General features: G+C 42.7%; 1 protein-coding gene across 21 annotated transcripts in view; it reads right to left on the reverse strand.

Annotated features, from left to right (window-relative positions):
* Positions 1-19,906, reverse strand: part of AKT1 (AKT serine/threonine kinase 1) — a 77,828-nt gene extending 57,922 nt beyond the window's left edge. Inside the window, exons 1-6 of one of the 21 annotated variants that reach the window (XM_086895945.1) lie at positions 18,296-18,329; positions 17,979-18,036; positions 17,820-17,874; positions 17,615-17,689; positions 13,780-13,932; positions 12,067-12,243 (exon numbers count right to left, since the gene is read on the reverse strand). In XM_086895945.1, coding sequence (XP_086752071.1) covers positions 12,067-12,112 — 46 coding nt within the window. In that variant the 5' untranslated portion in view covers positions 12,113-12,243; positions 13,780-13,932; positions 17,615-17,689; ... (1 more) ...; positions 17,979-18,036; positions 18,296-18,329. The other 20 variants (XM_086895944.1, XM_086895947.1, XM_086895952.1 and 17 more) reach the window with 20 other exon arrangements.
* Between the last annotated feature and the right edge of the window lie 6,776 nt (positions 19,907-26,682).

Below are 26,682 nucleotides of genomic sequence, written 5' to 3' on the forward strand. Positions count from 1 at the left end.
ATCGTTTATTACACTGGGACAGTACTTCGCGTTGCACAATCCAAGCTTTTGTTTCAAGCAAGAAAATGTTTTCTAAATATTTTGTCACCATGACAGTCTAGCCTTGGACTCTAATTCTGCTCTTGGTTACTCCAGAAAACCCCTGTTAAGTCAACTGTGCTGCACAGCTCATCACTGCATCCCAGGGTGCTGGGAAAGCTCACCTGGCAGTGCAGCCACCAGCGTCCTCTTGGGCCTGTGTGCCCTGCACAGCTCTTTCAGCCTGAGCTATTGCCTGCCACAAACTAAGATCTGTATGAACTTGCAAACAACATTATATATAAGAGGAAGAGAGGTTTGTGACTATGAAGCATCAAACACCTTCCCAACAGGTTCAGCTTTAATCAAGACAAAACCTACTGCTAAGATGGCAGAATGAAAAATTTTAAACACAGAGGCATAGAAAAACATCCCAACTGCGAGGGCCCTGTTCAAAATAAAAACTTGTCTTTTAGGGCCATTAATTTGGAAACTAAATCTGAGCAGATACAGCTCAAGTCCACAGCACAGCCCCAAGAAGAGCAGTGGAGCATTTCCGTATGACTCAGGAAGCCCAACAAACACTTCTGCAGAACAAGATCAACAGGGTGTTTATATACAGCAGCAGTGTCATGTGAACAGGAGGTTTAGTTTGTGAAATGAATGTTTGCATTGTCATTAAAAAAACCCCAACAACAAACCCCCGCCGCCAACACCCCCCCCCAAAAAAAAACCCAAAAAAACAACCAAAACCAAAAAACACCCTCTATTCCACATTTACAAGCTTCCAACATAAAAACATAGCAGGGGAAGGAAGTAGTTCAGCAGCCAAAATTTACAAATTCTTACCATAACTTTGGCACAGTAAACTCCTCTAGTGTCACAAAGGCCTATTCTTTAGGGGGCTTGGTTGCCTTTTTTTTTCAGAAGGACTAATCCACATGTGAAGGCTATTAAAGAACACGGAAAATGCCAAAAGAAGCATAAACACACACATTTCATGTGTGTCTGTTTTCCAAGTTGTATCTGTTTTTCCTCACACAGATACCTAAGAACAGCCTGGAGGCAGGTATTCCTGCTTTCTTGCTTTTTTTGATGAAGCTCGGCGAGCTTTTTCTTTTCCCAAAATGACAATGCTCCTTTATTTTAATTCATTCAAAACAGTGAGAGAGATTCACCCTCTTGAGCTGCACTCAAGCAGTCAGGCTTCAGGAATTTAACAAAGAATGAAGATTTTAATACAGAGGGGTTTTGCTTGTTAGTTTGACTAGAAAAGAAATTCTTCACAGTAACCTTCTAATTGTTTGAGAGGCACCTTACTAGAACCTCAAAGAAAATGCTTAATACTCTAAGTTACACTCGACATTTCTGCACAGCAAAACAAATTCAAGCTCTGAAAGTCAGCATTTTTTTCCTCTTCTTATCTGAAGCTACATAAAAGCCCTAACATAGATTTGAAGGAAATATAACACAAAATTCTGCCTGATCTAAGTACATAGAGCTAAATTTATCCTTCAGTTTCCAAAACACCACTTGGAGATTGGGCATTTAGAGTTCTATTCACTGGCTAGAAAAAAGCCAAATGGTACATTTTAAAAAAGTGACTTTGAAATATTGTTATGAGAACAGGGACAAGCTATGTAAACCCTAAAATTCTGTGGGTCTTTGTATTCACAATTATTGTCACAAACTAAAAGGCTCATATTCCCTACTAAGCAAACATTTACAATTAAATCCATTCTGCACAAAGCATTTGCATTTTGAGATGGAACAGTCAGTTGTTCAGCTGCTGTGATTTAGATGGATTGGTTCATTATTGCTGCAGTTCGTTTGCAGCTACACTGTATAACAAAGGGGTGCCAATGTAGTCGTGAATGGCTTTAAAGCTAAGTACGCTGCTATTCTTCCATGATGATGTAATTTAACCATCTTCCCATCTCTCAGATCAAGATATCTTGACTTTACAGGCTAAACTTCAGCAGAAACAACAGAAACAAGCTGTCACAAAAGCGTTCAATAGGCATTATAGCGATACTGCAAGTCAGCTGGAGGTTGTTGCCAGCAAGTTTGCAGTGGTTTTCCACAAATGAAAATGCAATTTCCCCCTAATTCTTATTTAGAATAAATGCTTTTCTTACTATGCAAGTGATAAGGCAACTTTGACTTCTACATCAAGAGATAACTAAGTTATATACCTTTCAAATGTTCCTGCTATAGTAAAAACGTACCTACTCAGAAAAGAAGACCAGATTTACAACTATCCCTGATGCAAAGAAAATTTCAAATTGAAAGAGTCAAATATTATCTTACTCTTTCACTGTCTGAAAAATAACACCAAAGACAGTATTAAAGTCACCAATTTCATTCCTTAAGAGGGATTAAAGAGAGAGTGACTTCTTACACAGACAGTGATAGGATAACAGAAGAATGGTTTCAAACTAAGAGAAAAGATTTAGATTAGGTTAGAAATTCTTTAGGCTTAGGTGGTAAGGTGCTAGAACAAGCTACCCAGAGAAACCATGAATATCCCATCCCCAAAAGTGTTCAAGACCAGTTTGGATGTGGCTTCAAGCAACTTGATCTAATGGAAGGTGTCCCTGTCCATGGCAGGGGGTTGAATTAGATGATCTCTAAGGTTGATCCCAACCCAATCCATTCTATCACTAAAGCAGATAAATCATTTTTTTTTGTAACAACCATGTAAAAAGGCAGCATTTCTTTTTAAAAAATATCATGGAAAAAACACCATGATGATCTAAAGAGTGGCCTTCTCAATACGTTGCCCGAGGAGCATGAAGAGTACTTCCCACAGAACGACTTGACGAGTGAATTTATACTGGCATAGAACTCATTTCCTCTGCCCAAAACTCAAAATCCACCTAGAAAACTACTTCCAAATCCTACAACCAGCACTGTCACCACAGATATTCACAACTGCATTCCAGACTGTTCCATGCATAAGCTTCCAGTAGAAAAATAAACATTTAATATAGCTAAATCTATGCATTTACACATTTGAATCTTGAATTATTCCTTGGTGTTCCCAAGTTTTCATTCTACATAATAAGCATAGGAAGGCAAGGAGACTACATGATCAAAAGTTAAAAATTAAATAAAACGAGACAAAGAAAAAATTTACATTACAAAGAAAACACTTTCAGTTAGTTAAATGATTAGTATTTATAGATGGTTTATTGACCACTGACAGGTGCAGGCATACGTATGATGTGTAAACACCAGTCCAGACAATCCATGCCTGGAAGCCCCTGAAAAGCAACCAGCAAATAAAAGGCTGTATTCCCATTCTGCAGAGGCCTGGCAATGGATTTTGAGCTGCGTAACAGGTTGTTCAAGGGTGTAACTATTTACTAATACTCCAAATGAGAAGCAGAAAGCCAAAAATATACATAAATGTGTGTAGCCTTGTAATTCTGGGCATAAACCCTACTTAGTGCAAATGTGTTCCACACCAGTTTAACCTACAACATTCCGCACAATGCGGCAATATGTTATCATTTGTAATATGGCACATACAAAGGCTTGTATGGGAAGACATGGCAAAAAATTTAACTAAGTCTTTTCTCTCTTAAATCTTAAGATTTATTTTAAGGGAGTTTGATAAACAAAAAAAATAGTTCAAATACAGTTTCATTTCTATGTTTCTATTAACAATTCGATCTGTCAAGCATCTTGCAGATAATCAGAAATTTATTTTTTAATATTGCCTGCTTTCTGAAGTGCCATTAGGATGTGCTCTGTCATCCCCAGACTCTTGACAAAATTGCAGAAATAGCAGGGTACTAATACTGCTAAGGCTAGGAAGCCAGAAAAACAAAAACACACACTACAAATTATTTCAAATTCTCTATTTTTTGAGCTTTTTTTCTGACAAGTAATTAAACAGCTCTTTCTGTTCTGCTTAGTCTAAACCATGAAGCAGGCACTCAGGTTATCTTTTCTAATTTTTCTCAACATCATGACAGTTAGCAAGCTTCTCTGCTTCAGGAAGAAAAACAGTCAAAACTTTCAAATTCTTGTGACTTCTACAGGTGGGAACTGATTTATAAAGCCAACACAAACATAAGGGCACTTAAAATTTGAGAATTAGTAGCAATTGCTTTAGTAGCCTGACCTCCATCACCACCTGAAGTCCACTTCAAGGCACACCAGTATCAACATCTTGAGTCTCCATCAGCAAATAACGCTTGTCATGAAGACCTCTCCCACGGAGACAGGCTGAGAGAGTTTGGGGTTGTTCAGCCTGAAAAGAGCCGGGACTCTGGAGAGACCTTATTGCTCACTCTTTATACATAATGAGGGCTTTTAAGAAAGCCTGAGAGGGGCTTTTTATCAGGGTCTATTGTGACAGGTCATGGTTTTCAAATATAGGAGAGTAGATTTAGACTACAGAATATTTAAGGAAGAAGTTCTTCACTCTGAAGGTGGTGAGGCACAGGCAGCCCAGTGAAGTTGTGGGTGTTCCATCCCTAGAACTGGTCCAAGGCTAGGCTGGATGGGGCTTTGAGCAACATGGTCTAGTTAGTGCAAGGTGTGCCTGCCTATGACACAAGGGTTGGACTAGGTCACTTCCAACCCCAACCATTCGAAGGCTGGAGCTCGCCCCCAAAACAGCTATCTCCTGTGAAGGCCACAGTTCACCACCAACACAAAGCCCACTTCTCTGGCATGTTCACCCTGTGGCTCTCATTAGGAGTCCATTAGTAAAGCACAGGCAGAGGAGACTGACTTGACAGCCCCATAAATGACTCATATGCTGCTCTCAGTCTCAATATGAGCATGGAATACCACTGCAGCTATGCACGGAACCACTGACTCCAGAGTGTATTTCTACATGGAGTTCACCAAAGGCCTAGGTTTTGGACAGCACTTCAAAACATGCTCTCCCAACTTACCCAAGAGACTGGGGGAAACAGTAACAGACTTGCCCACAGTCTGTGATAATTGTTTACCTCGGCTGTCTGCAAATATGACCGTGCACTTTTGAATAAACTGACAAATTTCACAATGTTGTTTGACCAGCTATCTTTTTCACATTTTTGGCTCAACTTGAAGAGGTGGGAGAATGATCCCAGAGGTCTGTAGCATGCTTACCAACTGCATTCAAAGTCAGTCTTCATTATTTCCCCCTTTCAGTTGCAGTAAACATTTCTCACAAAAACACACTACTTCACACCTAATATGGTGTTTTTCTTTCTCCATTCTTTTTCTTCCTCTTTCCTCACATAGTTTCCTGGTTTTTGTTCCCCCTTTAAGAAGCACATTGTACCTACAACATAATGCATCTGAAAATAATAATCCCTCCTATGTCTTCCTCCATGAGAGATGACTTCTAAATAAGACTTAACTAATATTTTTCTTAGTAAATCAGCTACTCTTATATGTAAAAGGGGGAAAAACCCACACAGCTGACAGGTATTTGGGTTTTACAATGCTCTCTCTTTTAAAATACATTAAAATTATATGTTGAGATATTAAGCAAATCCATTTTTTTCCCCGACAGATATCAAGGTCTGTTTCCCAAATGAATCTGACACAAACCACTACCCCAATTTTTGAGAATTATTAGTAACATAGAAAGTGTATGAAAGGAGAGACACCACATGTCACCATGTACTGCTCTAAGAGCACTGAAGTCCTCACCAGCTGTTTCAGCCACCAAAGTCTCAGGCCACGAGGGATAACCAGGAGCAAGTTTGGGCAGGGGAAGCCACAGGCACGGACAAGGAGTGCAACTGATGGTGCTTACACAGAGGCAGCAGCACCAGCTGGAAGGGAAGGAACCTTCTGGCATCCACACAGGGGCTGCAGGGGAAGACATTTCCAAGAGAGGACAAGGCACCAAATTCTAAATGCATGGCACAACAACTTGCCTAAAACCACCCCTGCAGGAACAAGAAGCAAGCTTTATTCTCTTGCTCTCTTTACCTCAAAATAGCATACTCACTCAGTACTTCTTTCTTCCTACATCCAAACCTGATGACTTCTCAATATGCCTACTGAGAGAAAAAAAACACAGAAAACATGGACAGCTTTTTTTTTATTTTTTTTCCGAGGCCTACCTTTCCCTTTTTGAAAAGGAAAGAGCCATCAAGGAAAATCAAATCCAATACAGGCACTTTCTGCATGATCCACTGAATCAAGCATTCCCAGGCTCGCTTTTACAGGGCTTGCAACGTCCTAGATCCCTCATTCTCAAATCCCTTTTAATAACAAGTAACATTAATTTATGACGCTACCCCACTTTTAGAGATAAAATTCAGACCTAGTTTGTTTCACTTCTGATGTGCAATAAAACAGAATAGGAAAGTAAAGTTCCAGGACTGACATAAATAACGTGGGCATCAACATCCCAGCTCTTCCTCTTAGCCATTCAAAGCGAGAGTGTTCTGTGTCACTTGCATTTAAATTCCAGTCAGTATACAATCAATGAGAAGCATCTATCCCAGCATCACTTCTCAAAAGAACTGAAAGTATTTTGTGAAAATGTTGGAATAAAGACTTTTTGGAAGTAATTTTTACTGAAGAGAGAAACATTTGGATGTCACACGTCAAAAATGTGAAGCCGTAGATTAAAGAATGGGTTTCATGCAGAAGTGTTCTGGAAAAAAGTTTTCTGAAAGGATGCTGTAAAGTAACAAACACTCAAAGACAAGTAGTTTGCTCTGTGAAAGGAAGATGAGCCATTGCTAGGCTAGACCAGCTCTTTCAAAGATGAAGTACAGTAGAGTTACACTGCACCAGCTGATTCTCAGTTTCTGACTTCCCCTGTCATCCAGAGCAAACTTTACAGTACACTGGATCCAGCCTGTTTCCTATGACCTCTCCACAAATGATTCCATCAGATGAGATTACCCTCCAAAAGCCTAGCTGACTAGCCATTATCAGCTCGTATTTCTCCAGATGTTTTGTGATCTCATCCTTTCTTAATGCTTCTAGCATCTTGCCTACCACCAAGGTCAGATTTATTGGTTGACAATTTCCTGGTTCCTCCCCAGTCCCCTTTTCCCAGAACAGGACAAGCAAAATGAAAGCAACCAAAGCTAGAATTGCAAAACTATTGCCCCTTGTGTTGAAAAAGAGACGCACAAGGAAAACCACAAACTGACACAGCTTATCTTTTGTTTCCAACAAGAAGAGCAACAGATTTCCCTATAAACCCAACCCTTCAGATCTAGAAACAGCATCAGCTTCTTTCCCTTTGTCACAACTTCCCCAACTCTGCTCTTCGTTCAGCCCCACTCAATTTTTTGTTCAGTCCCTATCTTGTTTCTTACCTTTCCATTCCCCCCAGCTTTTCCCCTGAAGCAGCTGTACCCTCTGTAGCTGGCATCTTCAGAGTTCAGATGGCTCCTAGGATCCTTTGCATCAAGTGCCACAGCCATTCTTTGACAAACCATGAAAGCCAGACAATCCTTGAACTAATCTCAACCTCAAAGGTTCTGACTACACAGGTCACCGAGACAGTGCATCACTACATCCCAGGGACAGACAGAAGCCAAGGTAAGAACAAAAAAACACCCCAAAATAAAATACACACACATATACATAAAAAGAGGTAGGGAACATGGTGAGAACATAAAAGAGAGAAGAAAGAAGAGGTGAAGAAAAACAGCAACACCAGAGACTCCCTGGCTTAAAAATTGATCTGGTCATACCTTCTAAAATCCTCTTTTGATTCACACTGTCAGAATACTGAAAGTATAAACCTCTGCTCAAAATAACAAAGCTAAAGTTCACCATCTGTGCTATTCCGCTAGAGAAAGTTAAAAGAGCAACAATCAGCATTTTACTCCTGGTTTGTATTTTACACGTGGATCTTGCATCCCTTTTATGCAATGAAGCTATAGCAAGATGAACCACAACGGGCCACTTGTTATTTATCAGGTCATCTGTACTGCTCCATTCATTACAGAAATAATTCTTTAACCAAAATAATAATAAAAAATATTATATACAGAAGTGGAGTAGGTATCTTATGTACTATTTCTCATTTAAGGGCCTCTGTTAGTTTTGATCAGCTTGTAAATCAGAGACTCCATCAGTCAAATAGTTTTACCTGCCTGAAGTCCATAAAAATTGGCATTTGGAGGACATGTTAAGGTTTTCATGGTTAAAATTACTATGTGACATTAGTATACTAATTTAAAAAAAATAGCTCTGCATTTCCTGCCAAATATTAATGGATGAATACACAGGTCTCTCCAGCTCCTTACAACTGCTTCAGATTTCTCAGACTGAGAAATGGAGATTTTTCTATTTCCTTTTTCAAATGTCAGTGAATATTTTTCCCTCCCCCTCTTTCCCTGCTTCCAAAAGACTCCTCTTTTTCATACAAGTTTATGCCCTAATAAGAAAACCGGACATACTAGGGAGGACAGAGATGACAGAGTATCAAAATGCACAATCCCCTCTTTGTTAGCCATGCAGAAAGACTTAAAAAAAAAAAGAAAAAAACAGGATGAAGACTGGAAACAATAGAAGGACCTTTATAAACAGGGAGCAGAGCAGAAAGATGCAAGAAATCCAATGAGATCTTTAAAATGTAACAGTAAAGCAAGTAAAATACACTTGAGCACACCTCTGTTCTCCGAAAAGTTCCCCACACACAACCAAAATTAAGGATCCTCATGACATACATTCAGAAAACCTATAATCTCGGAGCTCAACAAGCAGCAATTTGGGCAGATAATTTTCTCCTTCTCCCCTCATATTCAATCACAATTATAGCACCTCTGCGTCGAACCATTTCCCCCATCCTTTCCCACTAAACAGAACCTTCAGTGTTATACAACCAGGGCCTGCACACCCTGGATGCACACACACAGTGCACCAAGCCTGAGCTCCTTCACACCTCCTATTCCACCTGTGTTGGAGCAGTCCAGCCACGCAGTCACACAGAGAGCGGTCACATAAATCTATCTTTGCTGGGATTTGAGTAAGAGCACTGAGGAGTGACAATGGGGAAAGGGATGGGGAGGGGAAAGTTCATTCATGAATTCTTCTGTTTCTGCCTGGTTGAGGTTAGACATGTCATGGACATGACTGGCCCCTGCACAAACAAACATCTGCACTACTGGAAGTAGAGTTTCCTTTAGTGACTGACTTAGAGAACTGCCAAGAGCTCTCGGTCAGGCAGCAATGTTTAATTTCATTTCTCCATTTGTATTTTTAATCTTGGAAACAAAAACATAAACGTAAAGCATGCTGACAGAAGAAAACAACTCCACAGTTCTAGAAAGCCCTGCTACATCCCTGCCAGGCTGAAACACCTGCTCCTGCTAATGATGGCTTTATGCTTACTTACACCTGCCATCCAGAAGGGCTCCAGAGCACTTTGCAGCCTGATTTATACATACACAAATCATTAAAACCACCAAAATTAAGCCACTGCTGGGGTGAGATGTAGCAACTGTTTAACTGCATGCAGCCATGCTGTTCAACTGCTCAGGACAAGAACTGTAAGACACACCAAATCCAACCAAAGCTATGGGGAACGTTGGGCTGAGAGAGCATCACTGCCCAATCTGGATTTTGGCCAGTCACTACCTAAAATATTTGCATGAGGAGAGCCTTAGGAACTTTAAAGAATAGATGCAGTGCAACCTTTGGTTTTCTAAGTGATCTAAAAGAAAATGTATGTTTCTTATATCTGAAATCCCCCCTTTAGCAGTCCCTCCCTGCACTAATTATTGTTTATGCCTTGACTTCAGAAGCTCACCGTATCAGACATCAGTTTTGGAAACATCCTGTGGTTGAAGCACTTGATCTAGCAGAGCTAGCAAACTGATAGTGTCTGGCAATAAATGTAGATTATTAAAAAATAAATAAAAAGAAAAAATCTTAACAAAACACACACGCACGGAGTGGATAAGCTACTCCCCAACAAAGACAGAGCCAAATGAACTGAATATGTCAACCTTTCCCTGAACAGCTACAAAAACCAAGAGATTCCCAGGGCTAACACCAGCAGGCTGAAGAGAAGACAGAGTATTGCTTTCTAAAAATCTCCTCACAAGGACAACACCAAATTAACAGTTGCAAAGTCAATGGAGTGGAACGAAATAGGTGTCACCGCACATACCAAGAGGGCAAAAAGGCATTGGGGAACAGGTTAAAAAGATTAGGAAACCTGGCATTCAAGAAATTCCAAGTTATGTTTAACAGTTTAGGAGTTTGGGCACAAATTTGCAGCATCAAATATGCGGAACATGCAGAGTAACATTTTGAAAATGGGAATGTGTTCAGCATATAATCTCATCATAGTATTATCAGCAAACCATCAGAGATATTAATCTGTTTCTCTAAGGCAACTTTAAAACAACAACAAAAAAAATCAGATGAGGAGATCTGGGCATCTTTTACTAAGACCTCCAGAGGTCTCCTTACTTGAAAGTAGATTTTAATCCTAGAAACAACAAAAATTCAGTTCCCAAAAGTAAATACACACAAACCTGAAATAAAACATGATTGTTTAGAAGTTTCAGACATGTGCCTCTGAATCATCCTGACAATGTCTTTTCTATACTGTTTAAAATAAATGTTTTTCCCTTCGATTTTTGTGCAGTGCTCCTCAAAATAACAGTTTTTTTATTTAAATTACAGGTAAGTGCAGGAAGAATTGCAACAACAGATGATTAAAAACCCTCAATCTGAGGACACTGTTTAAAACTAAAAAAAAATCTCTGATTTGAAGAGTTTCTAGATTCATAAATGGGAATGGGAAGTATAATTCCGTGTTTCTTTCTTCTATTTAATCCAAACACAGAGTAGTTCTCAAATACTTTGTCAGAACAAAGCAGCCTGGGTACACCAGAATTACTGAATGAGCTATTTAAGCTAATGAGTGCAAAGGTATTTTCAACTGAAACAAACCAGAACAAAAAAAAAAACCCACACACCCCCCTAAAAAACTTGAACAAAACATTAGTACATCAAGCATCAATCTGCTAAACTACACTGCATATCCAATTGTTAGAAATACACACTTTCACCCTTTTAAAATACACATTATCAACATGTTTTCTAAATTCCTAGAAATTTCTTATTGTTGCGAAAGAACCACCAGCCTTTACCAAGGTTATGATAACACATTTGAAATTTCTTCCATAAATAATTATGCTACACCTTTGCACCTTCAGGCAAGTTGCTGCAAACCCTCTAGAAAAATCCTGAGTCTGCAGAACCATGTAAGCTTCCCTGCTGCTGGAACACAGATTCTGTTTCTGGTCCAAAAAAATGACAATTATCATGGAAAGTACCTAACACTGTTCACTCCTTTCCAAGAAACAACAGTAGAACACAAAGAAACAGGTAAGTCAAATACCTTTTAGGATTAATGCTGTGGTACTTGAAAATGAACACCTCCCCAGAAATGAACAAACCCACTGTTTTGGGAAGGAAACATGTAAGGAGGCAAAAGTCTAATGATACATATGACTGTCTTTTCAGTTTTGCCACTCTGTCAAGAATAAAGACACTTTATAAAAATCAAATGTCATTGATGATACAACCAAAATGCACAGAGAGCACAAACTCAAGGCTGTTCCTCCTGTCCAGGACACTGTACCCAGAGCAGTTCAGACACAAACAGAATAGCATATTTTCTAGCAAGTCTCTGCAAGAGCATAGCATTGCTCACAAAATACAGGCATATTTTTCACTGTTCAAAAATATTCATCTTAATTCTCCCTTCTAGCACAAAAAGGAAGGCTACAGACCTACATACAAACCAAAATTATTTACTACAGTTTAATCTCTAACACTCTTAAGTAGCATCTCTTCACTTGCTACCTTTATCATCATTCTCAAAACAGCTGAAACCAATTTTTAGTGAACACATGTACACACACAAGAAAACCCCTTATATATGCATTTTCTAAAGCCTGCAAAAAGTCAGGCACACTCCCTATGTGCTGTTTCCCACTAGGATGAACAGGAAAATAATGGATTATTTGAGGACATGCTGCTAAACACCAGATTAGAGAGAGATGGAGTCAATTCACTGTTCAGAAGGGAAGAGTCACTTACCTCGTTTGTGAAGCCAGCCTTCCTTCACTATCGCTACTTCATTCATAATGGCAGGAATGTCTCTTGAAAAACCAGTTTATGGCAGAAGATGACTCTGCTGAAATTCTTGAACTCCAGCAGAAGGCTCCGCAAAAGGGACAAGGGATTTTCCTCCGTTTTCCTCCTTCCCAGCTATTTCTAAAAGGATCAAAAGAAGAGTACACCATCATCTCAAGTCACGTCGCAGATGTACAGCAAGGGATACAACACGGAGCCATTTTCACTGCTGCATTATTGGTTTGGGATTTTTCTGTTCTATTATTATTATTCTTATAAATCTTAAACAAGGGCTTAGCTTTCCACAAGAATTTATCTTGGCAGGTGGAGGTGCCACAATATAGGCTTGCTAAAGTCCTGCTTCACTGAGTAAGCTGGTGGTCATGGGCAGACTCACAACTCTACCACGTGCTATCTGAATTACAAGTGGATTCAAGACCTTACCTAGCAGACCGCCATCTCTGCAACACCACCTCACTCTTTGCAACAATAAAAAAATTCTAAAATACCACAAAGATCAGTTTCAATGTTTCCTTGTATAGAAGAACTCTAGAACATATCCTGGAAGGTTTCTTTACAGCCTGATGATAGTCTGTTAACCAGCAAAGAACACGTCTTAGAGATAAACCTCTGACAGTAAATATTCCTATCCTGCTTCAGACTTTCCAACCTTCACCGTCATCCCCTTAATCCCACTCAGACCTCCTTGACTTCCCAAAAACTATCTTCCTACCTTTGGTATTTCTAGCTTTCACTTTTCCTAGAGGTATACAAACAACCATAGATAAGCTCATGTACCTCACTTTTATCCCAAATTAGCCCTTATAGCACCATGATCAATTTTATTGCTCTTCCTTAACCGCACTGCAGTTTGCTGCTGTCATTCTCACAATGAAATATACTCAAGCACAACTTGGGATTTTTACCCCTCTGCTTTATGAGACAAAGTCCATCTCTAAATAGCTCAAGATTACAATTTCTTATTGAAAACGTGCCTTGCTCATGGCTGACTACCACAGAAACATTCTGTGCATTTCTCTCCCTCACTGAATGTAATCTCTTCCCAAATGCATTAGCTTTTATTATTTTTCTAAATTGAATCTGATAATTTTTCTGCTTGGGGTACAAATATTCCCTGTTTTTCTTTAATTTTTCTGTGCTCTCTGAAGTGTCCATGCTGCCATTCCATTTGGTATTACTTGAGTGATCAAAAAATCTAATTGGTGACAAATTCCCAGCAGTAACCAACAAGTTTAATAAAACAAAACCCAGCAGCATTTGTAAACTGCCACTAAAGACCTGGCTTTTACTGAAGTCTCTCACCACAGAGACATCCCATTCCCACCTGACAAATATATACCATCTCTCCATGCATTTGGAACGTGTGCATCAATTATCTCTGAGCATGCAGGTGATAGCCATCCATCAGAAATTAGATTAAAAAGCAACTAATTCCCCATAACTCACTAAGACACAACACTGGATGGGAGGAAACAGGTGGTCAAAATTAATCCAACCTAGAACTGAAACCGCAGCAGGGGCAGAGGGCTTTGTACCACATCAGAGTGATCTGAAACAGGTATTCAAAGCACAAAGCTCAAATCTGAACAAGTTCCATCACTGCCAGCAGAAATGGACAGAGAAAGGAGGTCACTCCCCTGACACTCTGCGACGAACCTACACTGCTTGCTACTGTTCCTCAGCTTTTCCAGTTAACAGTTTACGTTGAAGTTCTCTTCAGAAACAAGGTGAGTTTGGGGTTTTTTTCCAAATTACAAATCTGCCGATCTCACTAGTTAGAATTGTCAGCTCCACAAAACAGATGTTTGCCTGAGGGAGGGAAGACACACAAAAAAACTACATTGGAACAAGTGACATGTAAGAATTCCTAATTTCATAAATAAATATGAGAACACCATATGCTGCAGAATAGAGACCAGTAATCCACAGCTGCCAGAGATACCTTGGAACAAACTCTTTAAGCTCCAGAGCAACTAGGATAGAACCTGACAAACATAGCAGGCTTCATTTCAAAATGGCCATGCACAATGCACAACAGCCATGCAAGCTAGACTTGCTTGCTGATGTCAAGAGGAGACCAGACCTCATTTAAAGGCTTGAGAAATTTGCAAAGTGTTGAACAAAACCCCCAAGATTATCACAGCTTGAGTATAGAAATGCAACACCCAGGTGTGAAAGTTAACGCTTCTAACTTTGTGTCATAGAGGGTGCAGGGACTGTGCAATCTTACCCCTGCATCCTCAATTCGACCATTTAGAGGCACTGAGCAATCAATATCCTTTCCAACAACCATACATAAAAAAGGAAGCTACCAAACTAGGATGCAGAAAGGACAATACTATTACTAAAAGTAAAACATAAAAAACCATGAAGCACTAGAATTCTCCAATCTGATGCTAACTTACTCCAGGTTTTCCTGTGTTAACACTTGCCAGGATTACCACTTGGCAGCTTCCTGCTTGTCATCGGCTAAACTGTCATTTAATAATCCAAATTTGAATGACAACAGAGCCAAAAAAAGCAGATCAACAAAGAAATAGAAAGTTCAGAGGGACTACTTTTTCTACTGTCTGTGGTGTCCAAACAGCTTGGACTGCCTTTTCTCCACCATTTCTACCCAAGAAACATTTCCCACTTGCTATTGCAGCTGTGTTCTCAGGGACGTGTCTTTACCTGCCCACCTCCTTTCAGGGGAGAGGGGTGGTGAAGGGGGTGGAGGGTTTTGTAAAGAAGCCGTGGCACAACAAAGTGGAAAAACATTAAACACTTCCTGACACCAACCTGCAGCACAGGTCCCACCTCAGTCTTTCAGTCAGCCATGTCAGAGCACTTACTTCACATGGAGAAACTTAAGCTATTTTTAATTTGCAATTTGAAGAGCTGAGGATCCCTTCTCACTGTCTAATAAGATGCCCATAGACATAGCTCCAACAGCAGCAAACCTGTTCTATCTAGTGTATTTTAAAACACACATTCAAGCTGTGCCTAATACATCTATTTTAGTAAGAGACATTATTGAAGACAGTGGCAGCAAGCAAGAGTAATTTCTCGGAATAGAAGAGCAAGTTAACTGTAGGTCAATGTACTACTGAAGATGTGTAAAACAGAAAAAGTTCCTTTTCCATAAAATCCTTAGAGGGGAAAAAAAAAAAAAGTAACGATTACAGTCCTCATTTATGGCCATCTAGGAATGGTTCCCAGTGAAGAGAGGGCATCTGAGGTAAGTATGACCTGGCTGCTCCAGTCTGTGTCTGCACAGGACTGAATACTGTCAAAAGCTAAACAACTTGGTCTTTCTCTTAGTCTTCTCTTTGCTTGTTTTTCAATACTCATTACTGCAATACTTTTTTTAACACTGAAATAGTCCTCATGCAGCTGAAGTGCTGTAAATCATGAATGGTATGACATCAGCATTGTATCATGGTGACACCGGTTTTGCGTACATATTAATTCCTTAAAGGTTATTAACTTCTTTATAAATAATGGGACAATTCACTTCCCTAGGCATTGCAGCAGTGAAAACTGCTTTAAGGAGTCAGTCAAACCAACCAACCAAGAGAAGGTGGAGCAGAACCATCTTTTGTGTTTTCGGGAGTCACGTTAGAACTCCTTCTCTCGTTCTCTTCTATCCTCACCTTTCTTTCTCCAAGAAAGTAGAAATATTAATCTGTACTTCCTGTCCCCTTTCCAATGCAAAGTTTTATATTTGTTTCCACTCACATCCTACAGAACATCCAGAAGAAAAGAAAGTCTTCCGTAATGCTGAAGCTTAAGCTTATGGGATGCAGGAGCACCTATGGTAATCACCTCATCTTCATGAGGGAGAGGAAGCAAGGGACTAAAGAGAAGCTCTGGCCCATCAGCCTCAGTCCTAGCATGTGAGAATGTGTCTTGGCTGCACTCATTAGCCCAGATCAGAAAGCAGATTACAAAAAAGCATTCCCCTGGGCTAACACTTTGCCCTGTCACACTGGCAGTTACCGATGCCCACTGCCCTGGTGTGGCACATTGCTGATTCTCCCAGGACACCCTAAGCCCAAACATGCTGCACATCCTTACATGTTCTCATAATGCACAGCAGCAGGACCAGGCAAAACAGGATCCAGCTGCCCAGGTTTGCCTACTGTGGCCACATGACACTGTCATGAGAGCAGATGAGGTACACGGGAACTGGACTGAGCCGGGCCGGTGCGTTTGGGCCCGTTACATGGGATGCCAGGAGCAACCTACATTCTCTTCCCAGTGCAAGCTCCCAGCTGACAGCCAACTGCACCTAACAGCACAGACACAACAAAGTTGGGCTCCAGCCAATGTTTCAAGTGGAGCGTACAGATAGATGTTCCCACCAGGCTTTGACCAGTGGAGTACATCTCCTGCATTACGCAAACCCTGCCCTGGGTGTTTTGTGGGAGCAGCAGCGATTCCAATGTGCTCAAGGCCCTCTGAGCCTACAGCAGCTTCACACCATGACCCAGTTACCAAATCTGGGCAGACAGCTTTCAAGGAAGCTTAGAAGGACCAGGTTGTTCCACCATTTTAGCTTTCCTTACAAGAAGGCATTGTGGGCCATGACTTAGGTGTGGTCACCAGTATTTGCTACTATGTGCTGTGTGTCCAATGACACCACATCTAAGCTGGAATTTCAGGGCAGCAAGTGCAGCTATCACAAGGTTCACAAAGGATTCTCAGATACTAAGTTATGGGGAAAATAGTAACTAGAAAAAAAAAACACTACAGTCACATCTATATTTATTTTTTTTTTTAATCTGTTGGCCTAACCTAGGTTTACAAAACTGTCATTTGAAATATTTGCACTCTCCTGCCTTTGCAGAGGGTTAGGTTATTAACCTAGACAGGAGGTTAATGCTGTTCAGGTGAGGGGCCACAGTTACGACATCCAACCATCCATGCTGCAAACACAACAGTTTGATAGGACAAACTAAGCTACCGATTTCAAAACTGAGCAATGGGAGCAAAGTGACTTCTTCATAACCCACTCTGCAGCCCAGACAAAATCTTCTTTATGTTTCCAAACAAGAACGAGTCCTTTTACAGCTTATGTTCATATAATATAGGAACTCTGCTGCTTGGAACTTCGGTACCAACCCGAGATATATTTAATCAAATTCCATTTTAGAGTATTTGTAACAGAAGTTTTGCTCTGTCCCCAAAGAAATCAAGACAATTGTGAAACTATTTAATTGTTAATGTAATCACTTACAGGACATTTTTATAAGACTGTAAGTGAATTTTGGAGTTGTAAGTGACTTGTGGACACCCAATCAATTTTTAAATTTGATTTACCACTGCTGCACACCAGAAACAGTTCTATAAACACCCCACACAACACAAACCCTACTATTTAAAAAAAAACAACAAAGGTAGCTCCACAGTCTTTAAATCTGCTTAGACAAATGTTGTGGCTGTCACCATGAAACTAACTACCACATGAAAGTAATTACTAGTCACGCAGTATGTCAAATTTATTTACCTGCAAACAAATATTCTTCAGCATTAAGTGTTAGTAACTCCCTTTTATAACTGTATTTTGAAACGTACATCCCTCCTGTGGTATAAATGAAACAAACAAGCGCAAATCATGGATTTGCTTCTTACATGATAGAAGTGGTAGGAAAACAAAGCAAAATAGCTAAGTATTTCCCACAGGGGTGGCCGGGGCGGGGGGGGACACACACCACCGATAACGTGCAGGCTGTATCTGCATCAGTAGCGTCCTGTCAGTAAAATACACTAAAAGTACCAGAACGTTTATATGCTTGATTATGCGTTTTACAAAGAAACAGACACAAGTCCTACAAGTCTCTAAGAACATTTCGGCAACTGCAGAATTTCACCTGGGGGAGTGGGGGGAGTGCACCTGCAGGCAGCTCCCTACACCTCTGCAAAACACGACTAAGAAAAAAAAAAAAAATCAAAATCAAGTCCATAAACGCTGCACAGCCACCTACACACGCCAAATGCCCACGGAGAGAATCACACCCCCGTCGGCAAACACTCAGTGGTCCGCAAAGCGGAGCTGGGCTGAACAACGCGGCCGCAGAAGACAAGAGGAGAAAATGGGGGCGGGGGAGGTGGGAAAATGGGGGGCCCTCGGCTACTCTGCTCGCCGCTGTTTCAGAAATATCACAAACCACCCCCCAGCCGCCCACACCGCCGTTTCCCCGGGGGATGCTCGCGCAGGGGCCGGGGCGGGGGCAGGCCCGAGGGGAGACCCCCGCCCCGCCGCCCTCTTACCCACCGCATCCCCGGGGAGCCAACAGCTTCCTGTCCGCTCCGGGCCCGCCGGCAGGACGGACCGCCCGGCCGGGGCCGCCTGCAGCCCGGGCCTCTTCGCCCCCCACCCCGCCCGGCCGTGCCCGCAGGCCGGCGGCGAAGCCCACGCCCGGGGAAGGCGAAAGAAGAGCGGCCGCCCCCTTTCCCGTCCCTTCTTTTCCCTCCCGGCCCCGCACAATGCGGCCGCGCCGAGCAGGCCCCAGCCCCGGCGCTTCCTTCCCCCAGCCCTTCCCAGCCGGGGAGCGGGTCACTTACATGGCTGGAGCCCGGGGAGGAGGAGGCGGCGGCGGCGGCAGGGGAAGGGAGCCGGGGAAGGAATCAGGGGAAGGGGAGGGAAGGGGGGAGCGAGCCAGCGAGCGAGCGGGGGAAGGGGGCGGCCGGCGAGGCGGGCGGGCTCTGCGGCGGGCGCCGAGCGAAGGCCTCACTGGGCTCCCGGCAGCCGCCGCCTCCTCCTCACCATCCCCGGGCGGCGGGGCGGCTCCTCCTCCCCCTCTCGCAGGCGCTCGGCCCGTGGGGTTCGCACGCCCGCTCCGGCTGCCGGCTCGCCTTCCCCGCCGCTCCGCCCTGCGAGGCCGCCCCTCGCCTCGCTGCGCCGCCGCCTCCCCCCGCACCCTCGGGCCGCGCTCCCGCCGCCCGGGCCGGGTTCGTCCCCTACGCGTCTCCGCGGCGCTCGCTCACACCCTCCGCGGAGCGGCCGCCGGGTCCCGCCGCCGCTTCCCGCCCGTGCCGAGGGGCCGCCCCGCTCCGCACCGCTCCCGGACGGGGTTCGTGGCCTCGCCACCCTCCGAGCTCCCACAGCGCGGCGGAGCAGCGCCCGCCGGCCCGGCCCCCTCCGCCCACCCGCCGGCCCGGCCCCAGGCCCCGGGGGCGGCGTTTCCTGGCCCCGGGCGTCCCGGTGTTCCCCCTGCCCCTGGCACAGCGTCCCGGCCCTGGACCCGAGCGCTGGGGACGCTGTGCCCCGGGAGGGATGTGGCCTCTCCTGACTCGGCCTATGAACCGGCTGCCTGGAGCATGGACAATTTCACAGAATCACAGAATCAATTAGGTTGGAAAAGACAGGTCATCGAGACCAACCTATGACCGAACACCACCATATCAACTAGACCGCGGCACTAAGTGCCATATCCAGTTTTTCCTTAAACAGCTCCAGGCACAGTGACTCCACCACCTGCTACTGAAATGGGCAGCCCACTCCAATGTCAAAACACCCTTCCTGTGACGAATTTCTTGCTAATGTCCAACCTAAACCTTTTCCTGGTGCAGCATAAGGTTGTGTTCCCTGGTCCTGTTACTGATTTCCTGGGAAGAGAGACTGAGCTCCACCGGGCTACACCCTCCTTTCAAGGAGTTCTAAAGAACGATAAGGTCCCCCTTGAGCCTCCTTCTTTCCAGGCTAAACACCCTCAGATCCTTCAGCTGTTCCTTGTAAGACTTGTTCTCCTGACCCTTCACCAGATTAGTTGCCCTTCCCCGGACAAAGGGCAACCCCAAAAAATAGAGAGACAATCCTATATAGGGGAGAGGCCCAGGCAGCCCCAGCATTTCAGACTCTAGGAAGTGCCAGGCTCCTTTAAACCTCTTAGGGTACTTCCAGCAGGCTCTCCCAAAAGCATGGAGTGCCAGTCCTGTTTCTCTGCCCTCAGAGCTTTCTTTCCCTTACACTCCACATGAAAATACCAGATGATTAAATAATAAGATACCGCAGTAACTTGGAGGATGCTCCAATATCCTTTTCCACATTGGACAGGCTGGTGGAGGGCCCAGGGTAGTGATTCTGGATGTTGCACTTGAGGCCATCCTGCTCTCACAGCAGGAATGGCTCAAAACATCACAAATTGCTTCAACTATTGCTTACAGCATGGCAGGATTTTTGGTAAGGTTTTTGAAAGCCATTCTGCTCCACAAAACAAAGTTGTGGAAACACCTATGACAGATTACTGTTCCTCCACCCTTCTACTATCAAAATTTGTCTTCTTCAGTCATTAAGGGATTTTGCTTATTCTCAAATTGACAGTGCCATAAACGTTAACTGGGTTGTAAGAACTGATTGGATTTCTTCAGAAACATACGATCACTGATGATCACATTTCTGCAATTGGAAGCTGGCTGGAATTTAGGAAACAGTACATCTTCCCACAGCTTTGCGCTGTTGGCAACATAAAAGTGCATAAAACACATTTACAGCAGTAAAGCTGGGGAATACAGCTCTGCCTTTACAAACCTATTGGATATAATAAAAGGCTTTTTTACTACATCATTTTGATGATTGCAAACGTTTACTGAAATTCATTTTCTTCTGCTTTGATCAGCTAGGTCTGACTGATCATATCTGTCATCAGGGCTCCTGAGTGTCAAATGGATTCCTGGATTTTGGGTACACCAGTGCTCTAGAAGAGCCAACGATGAGGCAGAGGAGAAAATGCTTCACTCTTCTTCACGGAGAGTGATGAAAGAATAATGCCTTCTTTCCCACCAATGTACAGAGAAGTTCTGTTGGCAAAGCAGCTACACCAGTGTGGGGTTTTCTGTACGTCACCTTTAGGTTTACTGGAGCGTATTTCAGCACAGCTTTAAAAATGTACCATTCAGGCACTTTAGCAGAGTAAGCAGGCCCCATGGTACTGGCCCAGTTACCCAGGGCAGAATGGAAAGGCTGTGAGAACTAAGATATAAAGATAAGGGAAGGAAAAATCTGTGTTTGTGACCACATTTTGACCTACCATGCATTACCTTCAAAATACTTAGTGGTATTAAAATGTAGGTAGTCCTTAAAGATATATTTAAAATCAAATTCATCATCAGTGTGCAAAACTTGCAGGCAGCTCAGATGACATGTATTTTATTTAACAAGAAGAAGGAAAAAAAAAAAATTATTAACTAATTTTGAGCCTTCAGACTGTAGTTACATCTAGAAGTAAAGAGTGCATGTAAGTGTAGGAGTTCACTGGCTGTGAGACACTTCTGTCCAGGCAGGGGATCTCTGGTAATAGATCTGGTTTCAGGAGAGCTTTCTCACCTTCCTGACAAGCCCTCTCCTGATTGATAAGCTCCCAGGCCGCATGGTGTGCAAGGTCATTAGGACTTCCCCCTGCAAATGAAGCAGCAGTTTAAAAAATAAGATCATAGAGTAAACTGTTTTCTGTCCTGAAGAGAAGAAAATAAACGTCCGTTGTTTGCTAGAAAGGAAGTACAATTAAAAAAACCCTCCAGATTTCAACATGAACATATTGTTTAGATTTGCCGACTGTTGATTTACCATGATGAAAGACAGGCCCAAACTAGAAAGTTTGGATCCCGATCTGGATCTGACATTCCCCAAATCTGAAGGGGAAGTGTGATTCAGAGTCTGGAGTAAGGGCTTATCTCTTAAACACAGCGAAGTACTGTGGATAAAAATACCCAGGTAAAGTAGGAAGTGCCTGGTCTGCAACAACAAGAGTGACTTTGTATCAACAATGCACAAAAGCAGCTTTTTTTTTCTTTGAGAACAATGAAATCACTCAAGAATTGTTATAAATACAAACAATGTGGGTTTTATCACTCAGCTATCATCAGTGGGATTATAGTCTATAAACCCTAATTTTCAGGGAAGTCCCTAGATTTCCCTGAGCGCTTCCTCAGATTTCACATCTGTTAACTCTAGTTTATTAAGTGCTTCAGGATAAGGTGCATCAACTGAGCCTTGGAATTACATTACCCGAAAATATTGAATGTGGGAGTTAGTGGCAAAGAATGGATGACTTCCAGACAGTGTATTGATACCACGCCAGAAGAGCAGGCAGTCCTGTTCCCATCCATTTTTAACACATGTATAGGTAACAATTAATTCAGTGTCACTTAAAAAAGTTATTTCTAAATGTTTAAATTATGAAGCTTTGGATAAAATTATCCAGTCAAGTATAAGAAGAAAGACTAGCATGGTAAGATGAAGTGGAATTACTGAGTTAACCCCCAGTAGAACAAGCTCAGTTCCATGATTTAAAGTAATGACAGCACCTCTGTGGGCCAACAGTGAATTTGTTCCTGCCTTTGTGAAAGGTGGGCTGTGCTCAGACATACTCAGAGGAAAAAATTATATGGCATCTTATTAGAATTACAAAGCTGGTGTCTCAGTCTAGGCATTAATAGTTTTTAAACAAACAACTCAGTTTTGTTCTCAGAGAAAAATCTAACTCAATAAAAATAGAAGTTAGAAGTGCTTTTCACAGCACCAAATATAATAAACATAGTGGTGCTTCTAAAACTGAACTAATCCAATGTTTGAAGGTGCATTTCTCCATAGCAAAACAATAGCAGGCTCTCTGGAAAAAGTAATAAATATAATCATGCTGAAACATTGTGCATTTGCTTTTTAGAAATTCATCTTGAGACTAGATGTGTGGTTCATTTGTACTTCTCTGGTGAATTTCTAACAAAACCACTGTCAGCTGAACTGGTAATGTTGCTGGAGAGCAGCACTGAATGAGGCCTTGCTGCTCTTCCTCATGGCTTGCTAGAAGGACTCCTGGAGCGGAGACCTAGCTTTGGTCTCTTGCTTTTGTTCCTGGGATGCTAAAACTAGACAGCCCTGGTACGGCAGGGTGCCAATGCTGTTAATTCCAAAGGGAGAGCACTCCAGTCCTCTGCACCAGGAATAATGATAGCCATGACAAGGGGCAAACATGCTGTGGGGAGTTTGATACATAAACAGGAACCAAATTGGTTTGCATAGAAAATGCACTAAATAAAACATACAAAAATAGCAAACATATCAGTTCTGTGCCATACCCCACCACAGTTGCTTTTGTTGTTACAATAATAACCACAAGTCTCAGTCTGGACTAGGCACCGTTAGGCGCTGTAGACACACGTCAGAAGACATGGGCTTTGATCTGAAGGGACTGAAGTCTGCTTCAAACTGCTGCTTTTCCCCCTTCCTTGTAAAGTGACATGTCATGAATTCTTAGATCAGGAAAGAAACCTGAAAAAGCTAAACTCTGATGATCTGTGTGAGAGAACATCACAATTTTAACTATAGTCAGATAGGCAAATCCTCTGAGATTGAAATACTGACATTATAGACACATACTAAAGGAAAAATTAAAACTTTCAGGTTTCTGTTGCATTCCCAACTCTCACACACCCAGTGCTGATTATATTCTTCACTTAAAATTACGGAACTTAGCATGGTATGGGCATATAAACTTGGGGGCTGTTTCAGTGGTTGATTACCCCTGCAGATCCCCACATGCAGATCTCTGTGAAAGAAGCAGCAGCCACACTGCTGGATGAGGATACAGGCACAGCAGTGGGTTCTTAGAGTACAGATTCTGGCCACACAGGTCCCCAGGTGACAGCCAGCACAGAGCAGCTCAGTCTTCTTCACGACATTTGCAGTTTCCTAAAGAGCAAGAGCTGCAACCAAGTTTTTAAGGTTTTAAGCATTATGGTGACGGGGACTTCCCATATCCTTTAAAGTGTTTATACATATGACGTTTACCCAGTGGACTGGCAAGTGTTTTTATTATTTGCATAATAATGCTAGAAGAGAGGGGATTGCTTGTAATTTCTTCAGTGTGTTTTTAATGGCATCTGCATGCACACAACAATCTGCTATGCTTTGAATCACCTGCTCAAAATTATATAGTTTGGAAAATTAAGGGCAGAGGTGATCGTTTCAGCATCATTCTGGTCTGCAGCCATAAAATTGTGCTTACTGAGATCTTCATCTATATTCAGATTCTGCTTTATTTGTAAAACAAGAAGCAGTCCTGTGAAAGGAGAGGTGCAGTAATAATTTATATATTATTTTTTGTTGTTGTTTGAGCATCTCTCTCCTGTGTTTCTTTGATGTCTAAGCTTATACTATTACTTGCCTTCAGTGAAATCACTGAGAGAACCTTTTCTGCCAGATGTCTTATTGTGACAAAACTTTTGAGTGCATTTTCTAGTCTTTGGCTAGTTCTATACTGGTTTTGTAGCTGTGCCTGCTGATAGGCTTGTGGCTCCTGCGCTCTGTGGCCAGAGTGAGTTCCATGAGGTCCATGCTGCTCTGAGGGGGCTGGGCTCCTCTTCAAGCCCAAACCTTCTTCCTCTGCCCTCAGTTTGAAGTTCCCTGAGAGCAACAAGCTGCAATGCACTTGGTCTGTGGGAGCAGTAGTGGTCCTGGAGGAGTGATTTTCTGGAGTGATTCCATGGATCTTGAGGACCCCATCTCCAAACCAAAGGTGTTCCAGGGAAGTGGGGGTGCTTCAGGCTAGCTTTAATGGGATCCCATGGACTACCCAGTGATGGCCAGAGTTCATGTCAACTGCTCTGGAGGATCACATTGCTTTAGGTTCACTGGAAGGGCGCTCAGTTCATGCACTCCCAGACTGGTCTGTGATACAAACCTAACTGCAATAAATCAATGTGATCTGCCTCAACAACACAGTCCCGACTCAAGCATGCTAGTAGAGTAAGGCATTGAAACCAGAACTTAAGTAGATATTAGGGAGACGTTTAAGAAGATATTAGGAGTAAGAATGAGACACATGCACTGCAAAATTCAAGCTCAAAACCCCTGCACACGTGCTGATGTAACAATTACCTATTTGGTTGCTCACCCCACCCATATACTTGGCACATTGCATCAGTTTTCTTGGACCTCGAGTCATCAGACATTGCCTGTCTGCTGAGCTTCCCATCCCATCCTTGAACAGAAGGGCTCATGCATTAGCTGGATCCAAGAGAAGCCTGTGTAAGTCAGGACAGGACTATTCCTCAGGGCTGTGTGGGACAGAACCCACCTCTCCGCACGTCCATGTCCAGTGCCGAGCACCATCGCTGCAGGAGCTTCTTGGTGCTCCTCTAACATTCTGATTTTTAAAATAATAAAGGCAAACGTGAAATAAATCAATCTGTTGACTGGCATTGCGGTCTTCAGTGCCCTCAGCCTTGTCATCTGCATTCAGCTGGAGGAGCGACTGCTCCTCAGGCATTTATTCCCTGCCAGCCCGGAGGGAATGAAGCCCACTGTGTTCCTCTGCCGCATCCAGCCTGGCGCTCACACAGCGTTCCCTCTGCGGCCCCGGAGCCTGCCAGGACAGGCTGCCAGTTGTAGGGAATGATGTCACCGAATGGGCAGGGCTTCTTTGCCACCGATAACATCTTAGCAGATGTCCTCCAAACGTGCTCACAGCTCTCCCATTATAGCATCTTTATTTTCCATCTACCTTTCACAGTCCCACCTTTAAAGCTAGCCAAAGACTGTGTTAAAAACTGGAGAAGAGCTTTGCCAACATTGTTTTAAGTGTTTTTTATTTATTCTTGGGCTGAAAAACTTTACATTTCAGTAAAACACCGCTACTGAGATACTTCAAAGCATATAGGTACCAGACTGTCACCGAAAAAGTTTATGATTTTCCCTCGTTCATTTACCCTCTTCCAAAATAAAACAAGGGATCAAAGAAGTTGCTACCCATTACCTATAATGGTATGTTCCCCATAAATCCTGCAGGTTTTACTCTCACCTACTGTGCCTCATCCCTATTTAGAAAATCAGATCTACCCCAGGATATCCTTCTGGACGTGTAGAGTTCCACTGAAATCAGCAGGGATCTGTTTAAGGACATGCCTGCAGAGAGTATCTGTTATTCTATATTTACACAGTACCCAGCATAATAGGACATGAAACCTGATTAAAGCCTCCAAACACTAGTGCCATGGAAATCAGTCTTGTTATTGACTGATGACTCAACATGTCTGGATTTAGATGGAAGAGGGCTACTTTCAATTCCCAATTCTTTTATAGACTCTCTGCATAACCTAGCCAAGTCATTGAATCTCCATACCTCAGACACTCCTGTATTTAATGCAGAGAAAGTCAATCACTGATTAATTCCCTTCTCCCAGCCCATTCTGCAGTTTTTGATTATAAGTTTCTTGGGGCAGACATTGCCTCTTGTGAAGTGTGAGGACAGCAGACAGCACCAGGGAGCTCTGGCAAGCCTATAAATGATAAAATAACAATCATGTGCAGAAGCACAGAAGCAGCTGTGATTGTCCTAATATTTGTCCTCATAGAGTCATTTTTAAATTGAAAGCACACCTGGGATAATTCAGTTCCAGAAGAGGCTTGACCTGATCCTGGGATGACAACCTCCGAGTAACCTGAGCTACTGCACTGCCTTTAACAAAATAAGAAAAGGTAAAATGAAGAAGAGTAACAGTTTTGTGGTTTTTTTTCAAAATGTAAAGCAATATGGAGGGATTCAAACCTTAAATAAAATACCAGCAGCCACACAG

Source organism: Cyanistes caeruleus, chromosome 6 (assembly GCF_971803275.1).
Source record: "Cyanistes caeruleus chromosome 6, bCyaCae1.hap1.1, whole genome shotgun sequence".
Classification (NCBI taxonomy): domain Eukaryota; kingdom Metazoa; phylum Chordata; class Aves; order Passeriformes; family Paridae; genus Cyanistes; species Cyanistes caeruleus.